Raw genomic sequence first — 6,722 nt, 5'->3', positions numbered from 1 at the left:
GTGTGTGTGTGTGTGCTGGTGCGTTCAGGGACCTGGAGGAGGCTCTGGAGATGGGAGTGGACTGGTCTCTGAGGGAAGGTTACGCCTGGGCCGAAGACAAGGAGCACTGCGAGGAGTACGGCCGGATGCTGCAGGCCGACCCCAACAAAGTCTCCTCCAAAGCCAAGAAGAGAGGCCTGCCGCAGGTATCCCAGCAGCCCCGGCGCTCGGCGGTAACAGCACGATTAATTAGGGAAGTAGTTTTAAAACTGTGTGTGTGTGTGTTGAAGCTCGGCACTCTGGGAGCAGGAAACCACTACGCAGAGATCCAGGTGGTGGACGAGATCTACAACGACTACGCCGCCAAGAAGATGGGCATCGACCACAAAGGTCAGGTGTGTGTGATGATCCACAGCGGCAGCAGAGGGCTCGGACACCAGGTGGCCACAGGTAGGAAGTGCACCTGAATGCACCTGAACGCACCTGAATTTAAAGTGATTTTATTTTTTTTTTTGTAAAACACAGAAATATGAATTATACTAACTTTAAAATGTTAAATATTTATCCCAGCTTGTCTCTACAGTGTGAGTTTATAAAGTTATGTTACTATAAATAAAACTGAGGCTTTTAAATGTAACTTTATTAACACATTTATACACACATCTTTATTTAAACATATTTTTATTGACATTTATTTATCTGTCTTTCAGTAGTTTTCCTACGTTCCTACTGTTTGTTTCCTGTTTTAAATAAAGGAATAAATACAAAATAAAACCCCAGATCGCATTTATTCCGGAATAACACAAACTCGTCTCCGCGTTGTTGTCGACAGACGCTCTGGTCGCCATGGAGAAGGCGATGAAGAGGGACAATATCATCGTGAACGATCGTCAGCTGGCGTGCGCTCGCATCATGTCGCAGGAGGGCCAGGACTACCTGAAGGGGATGGCGGCCGCGGGAAACTACGCCTGGGTCAACCGCTCGTCCATGACCTTCCTCACCCGACAGGTAGACTCACCTGCAGGGGGCCTTTATTCCAGACCGGGCTTTTATTTGAGGAAATCACATCTTTATTCACACAAATCTTCACACGTATATTATTTATATTTATTATTCTTTATCTGCCTGAACATGTGAGAAGCTGACGACCTTCCCGCTGTAGACGGTTTGAAACTCTTCTGTTTTTCAGGCCTTTTCTAAAGTGTTCACCACGACGCCGGACGACCTGGACATGCACGTCATCTACGACGTTTCCCACAACATCGCCAAAGTGGAGGAGCACATCGTGGACGGGAAGCAGATGACTCTGCTGGTCCACCGCAAAGGATCCACCAGAGCGTTCCCGCCGCACCACCCCCTGATCCCCGTAGACTACCAGGTACGGGACCTCGGACCGGAGGATTTAATGAAAGTGCTGCTGGAGCTTTAATCGATCTTCTTCTTGTTTTCAGCTCACAGGTCAGCCGGTGTTGATCGGAGGGACGATGGGAACCTGCAGCTACGTCCTCACAGGGACCGAAAAAGGGATGACGGAGACGTTCGGCACCACCTGCCACGGAGCGGTACGAGTCCTCATCAGTCCCCATCAGTCCTCATCAGACTGCAGGTTTTATCCCTGAAGAGAATAAACCTCTTTGATGTTTCTCTTCTGTTTCAGGGTCGCGCTTTGTCTCGAGCGAAGTCCCGCAGGAACCTGGACTTCCAGGATGTTCTGGACAAACTGGCCGACAAGGGCATCGCCATCCGAGTGGCTTCACCTAAACTGGTCATGGAGGAGGTGAATATGTTTGTTCTAGCATTAAATGTGGCAACAATGCTGAAAGTGTCATTAAACTGTAGCTAACGGCGCCACCAGTGGTCGTTCAGTGAACTGCACAATCCATCTTCTGTATGCAAAAGATCAAGAATTGTTGTTTTGGTTTATTTCTAAAGTTTTTCTTTACTTTTAGGCTCCTGAATCGTACAAAAACGTGACGGACGTCGTCAACACGTGTCACGACGCTGGAATCAGTAAGAAGGCGATTAAACTGCGACCGATCGCTGTGATTAAAGGATGAAGCTGCACGACGCGAAGTTTAAAGACAATTTGAACCAAACGAAGGACGTTGTGATGAAAGAGACTTCAGAAGCAGAAGATATTCGCTTTTTGTTTTGTTTTGGTGTGGAATCAATTTTTGTTTAAGAAATTCAGCAGCGGGAAAAAATAAGTTTGAAAGTTTTATTTGTTTCATGCCAAATCTGTGATCTAAATAAAGGAGATCACTTAAAACTGAATCATATACTCCATTGTTAAGCTTTGAGGCAGCAACCAATCAGAGTCCTCGATTGCTGGAAAACATTAGCAGCTGCTGACGAGGTTAGCGTAGCTGCTGCTATATCAGAACTGTGCTGTTCGATTTTATTTACCCTTGATTTTTATTTTTGCAATTATTACTTTCTAACGCCAAAAAAACAGAGCAAAATTGTTTAGAAAAGCTGCCATAAAATCAGAACTTTAAAAAAAAAAAAATGTATTTGGCACTAAAAATCTTCCTTATAGAAGATCAAGATTTGTTGTTTTGGTTTGTTTCTAAAGTTTTTTTTTGTTTTTGTTTTCAGGTTTCTGAATCAGATAAAAACAAAACAAAATCTGCTGTGAAATCAGGAATTTTAAGGCTCAACAATCTAAAAACCCCTGGAAGAACTGATTAATGGGTTATTGATTAATGGGCTAATGGTATAAGGGGTAGTGTCTTTTCAGGTGTCCATTATCAGGAATTAACGGACGGTCCTTTTCATAATTACCTCTTTTCTTATAGCAAGATGTGCTTCTCTTGCAGTGGATCATATTTAACGCGCTGATAGTGGATCTAAAAATGATTAAAACATCAAATGAAAGGTTTGAAAGTGTGTAACATCTTTAATTTAAAACTAATCAACATTTTAGGAATGTATTAGGTAATCTTAATGTTTTAAATAACATTATTTATCTCAAAGTGACACTGCAGCTGCTCTACATGATGTTTACAACTCATTTCAGATGAAACTGACTTTTGCTCGGGAACATGTTTGTTTTGTTGCTTTGCAAGTTCATACATTTTAAATAAAATAACATTTCCCTACTTTCACATCGGTTGGTTTAAAAAATGTACCGACCAACCTACAAACTTTCTCACTCGACCATAAAGGTCCCTGCGGGTCCTCAGGTTGATCCAATATCCTGTTAACTGTTATAACCTGTTCACTTCAAAATAAAAGGCCTCTGGTAAGATTTTTAATACTTTTCTTAGTTCACCATTTATTTTAGTAGGTTTTATATAATAAACAAAACACATTTAAATAAAATAAACAGTCAAGAAGTTTTATTAAATTATTTTCAGTCACAAAAATATTCACGTCATTGTTATTGACCTTAAAGTTTAATTTATAACAAAACTTCATGTTTGTGTGTAAAAACCTTTACTCATGCTTCCCTTCCCCCGGTAATCAAATCAAAGCAGATTCCTTTATGATTAGTAAACACTTTATTGGTTCTAACAGAAGATTTATCACCATATCAAAACAAAACAAAATCAACACATTTCACCATCAATGAACAAATGAATTCATTTGGCAAGTTTCTCTTCGATATGAGCAAAACTCAGTTCTCCCGTCAATAATATTCATCAATAATATTCAATAATCGCCTAATGAGGCCGATTTAAGTGGCGTTTTTTATTTCCCACGTCCTTTTGAAAACAGCTGATGAAGGAAGGAAGGGAGTGAATACTACGACGGTACGATGTGTTCTGTGATATTGTGGAGACGTTAATAACCGAAGAAATAATTCAATATTTGGGTAAAAACATGGTTGTTGTGAGACGTTCAGGTGAATATTAATATCCCCAACAAGGACGTGGTTAACCTAGTTTAGCTTAGCAAGAAATATTGGCAGCAGTCCAACCAGAAACTGCATTAAAGTTACAGTTTGTGTTTGAATTAAACGAGATATAACGTCTGTTTTAACTCAACAGAGCATAGTTAGCTTAGCACAAATGCTAAGCTAGGCTAAACTGATATTCATCTTCTCATCCGACTCTGGTGAAGACTGCTAAAAGTCCACTTATTAGCTTTTTTTAGCGAGTAAGTCGACCTCCAGATCGTTTCCAGGATTAAAGTTGAACTGAAATATTGTTGAACGCAACTCAAACATCAAGTTTATGTCATTTTTGGTTTTGTTAAAATAAGATTTTACTGTTTTCATCCCGACTGGTTGCAGAAATTACTGAATTAATTTAAGGAGAACTTTGGTGATATTTTATGTATTTCTTCTTCTCAACAGATATCTCGTACAGAGCCGAACCGACAATGAACTGATCCTAATAATAATGTAATAATGTTTATTAATCCGCCACCTAAAATAATCTCTAACAGCTGTTTCATGAATTTACTGAGCCTTTTGTTTAAATAAACTTTATATTTTAACTTTTATATTTATATTTGAGAGCCAATAAAGTACTCCAATTTACAATTTTCACCTTTTTTCGTGGTATTTGTTGACACGCCCCCTTTTTAAAAACTTCCTCCTTTCCTGTACTTAGACATGCTACGTGCTAGGCTAATCTGCGTTGAAAAGAAACCACATTTTGCAGAAGGCTAAAAGATAAGATGGGACTGTATTTATGTCTTACGTTAACCAAACACTAACTAACTTGCTAAATAATCTAAATCAATTGTTAGTTAGGTAATTAGCTGGCCGAGATCGTATCCAGTGGGAGGAAGCGGAAACAAGATGTGTGTGTTTGTATGTCGACGATGTGACTGGCTTAAGAAGAAGACTTTTACCTTTAACTGGCTTTATTTATATGCCTGTACGACCACATTTAATCGAACACTTTCAGGCACTTTCTCTGGAGGATTTCCAAAGGCAAAGTTTCTGGGAAAAAAAAAACTTTAAAGCTGAAATCAGATCAAACCAAATTACAAGGAATGCACTGAACATCACAAACAGGGGAAACGGTACATTGAGGGGGGGGTCAGAACAAAGAGAGGCGTCACAACAGCCAAAGTTTAAAGAACTGAAGAATCTGCAGAGTCGACGGTTAGAAACTAATCAGACACAGTTTGTACAGTTCGATCTCATCGTCTCGCACTGATTGGTTTCGTTACTGTTTGACAGCTCCTTCACAGTATCGCTCGCTGTAAAGCGTTGCATAATCAACGTGTCGATCATCCTGAATTGTCACAAAAAGCTTGAATAGAAAAAATTCATCGAGCCGCTTCTGTACACGAGCAAATTCATGTTTTTACAGTGCGCGCGTGATTCCTATCGATGTGTTCATGCGTTCATACGGAAGCTCATTAACGCCAAGAAAAGAAAAAGATAATGTGATGACAAGAAAAAAAACACTCGTAATGAGTCAAATTTATAATCTGAGAAATCGTTTTTGTTTTTTTGTCAGAATTGTGAGATTTATCAGGACAAAATTATCTGTGAAAAATGGACCAAAAAAAGTCAAACCTTTAACTCCAAATTATACGATTTTCAATTTTACTCAGTGAACAGTTTGAGATAGCTAAATCAAAATTCTCACATTTGCAACAAATTATGGAATACAAAGTCAAAAGTATGTCAAAAATACAGAAAATATTAGATCAAAATTATGATATAATAAATAAAAATACACTTTAGTCAAAAATAGGAAATGTGAGAAATAAAAATACTTTTTACTTTTTAAGTATTTCCTCAAAAGTTTGACTTTAATGAGTATTTTTATTTTTTCCAACTTTTAATCCTTTTTTGGCACAAATGGGCTTCCATATTTAGTTTCGAGACGGGAATGAAGATTTTAAAAAAGAAAAACTAAACCTAGGAACTTTATTTACATTTTTTAGCATCGTATTCTCTTATTTACACTTTGTTCCTCCATTTTATGTTCATTTCCATCTGAAATTATAAACAAATATTACTCATATTTCCAGGAAAACAAAAATATTCTGGATCATGTCTTCAATTTTTTATTATCAACTCACCGTACGGGTGCTGAATGAACTGAACCTGGAGTATCTACATCCCATCGGGTAACAAATATAAAGAGATAATACCGACAGTATTTGCTTTTAAATGGAGAATTCAGGAAAATAAAGTCGAGCCGGGCTGTAAGAAAGTTTCACTTCAAACTTAAAACCAACCGTCCATCAAATAAAAATAAATCAACGCCACGTTTTGAATAAAAATAATACAATTCAGCCCTTATCTTTTTGTCCATTCTGTGGCGACAACATCCAAACAAACTCAAATCTAGCAGGTTGTGAGATGTGGGTGTCTAATGTGAGCTAAAGCTATCGTGGAAGGATAATTACCGAATGTTTCTCCCACACATCTGTTTGCTCCTAAAAACACGACTTTCCACAGAGTTCTCCACATCGGTCGAGCTCCTTTACGTCTCGAGTCCATGTGGACAGCTCGTCTCGGCGGCGGCTGGAAGGGTTCGTCCGTCCGCCGACCTTCTGTCCACGTCCCGACTCAGACGGACCGGGGATTCGTTACGCGTTCACTTTAAGTGCAAAAGCGGCTCCTATGCTAAGTTCCATTGTTTTTGTTGTGAGTGGCGTCGTACGACCACTTCCTGTGAAAGTGTCCTCTTGGTTCCCAGTGAACTTCCAGTTTTATTTCCTACAGCTTGGCTCGCTGGAAGAACGCCTGCACAGAGAGAGAGAGAGAGAGACAGACAGACAGACAGAGAGAGAGAGAGAGACAGAGAGACAGACAGACAGAGAGAGAC

General features: G+C 39.3%; 2 protein-coding genes across 2 annotated transcripts in view; one reads left to right on the top strand and one right to left on the bottom strand.

Annotated features, from left to right (window-relative positions):
* The window catches only part of rtcb (RNA 2',3'-cyclic phosphate and 5'-OH ligase), a gene marked incomplete in the record, with an annotated part of 5,057 nt that extends 1,821 nt beyond the window's left edge, over positions 1 to 3,236 (top strand). Inside the window, 7 exon segments of the mRNA XM_035673435.1 lie at positions 29 to 185; positions 270 to 429; positions 812 to 987; positions 1,169 to 1,357; positions 1,431 to 1,541; positions 1,637 to 1,756; positions 1,929 to 3,236. Coding sequence (XP_035529328.1) covers positions 29 to 185; positions 270 to 429; positions 812 to 987; positions 1,169 to 1,357; positions 1,431 to 1,541; positions 1,637 to 1,756; positions 1,929 to 2,036 — 1,021 coding nt within the window.
* Positions 3,237 to 3,459: 223 nt separating this feature from the next.
* xpot (exportin, tRNA (nuclear export receptor for tRNAs)) overlaps positions 3,460 to 6,722 on the bottom strand; it is a gene marked incomplete at its 5' end in the record, with an annotated part of 5,860 nt that continues 2,597 nt past the window's right edge. The window contains 1 exon segment of the mRNA XM_035673424.1: positions 3,460 to 6,640. Coding sequence (XP_035529317.1) covers positions 6,614 to 6,640 — 27 coding nt within the window.

This window comes from Morone saxatilis, unplaced genomic scaffold, assembly GCF_004916995.1.
Source record: "Morone saxatilis isolate NCDOM2014 unplaced genomic scaffold, NCSU_SB_2.0 Contig10, whole genome shotgun sequence".
Classification (NCBI taxonomy): domain Eukaryota; kingdom Metazoa; phylum Chordata; class Actinopteri; family Moronidae; genus Morone; species Morone saxatilis.
This window is presented reverse-complemented; position numbering and strand designations above follow the sequence as displayed.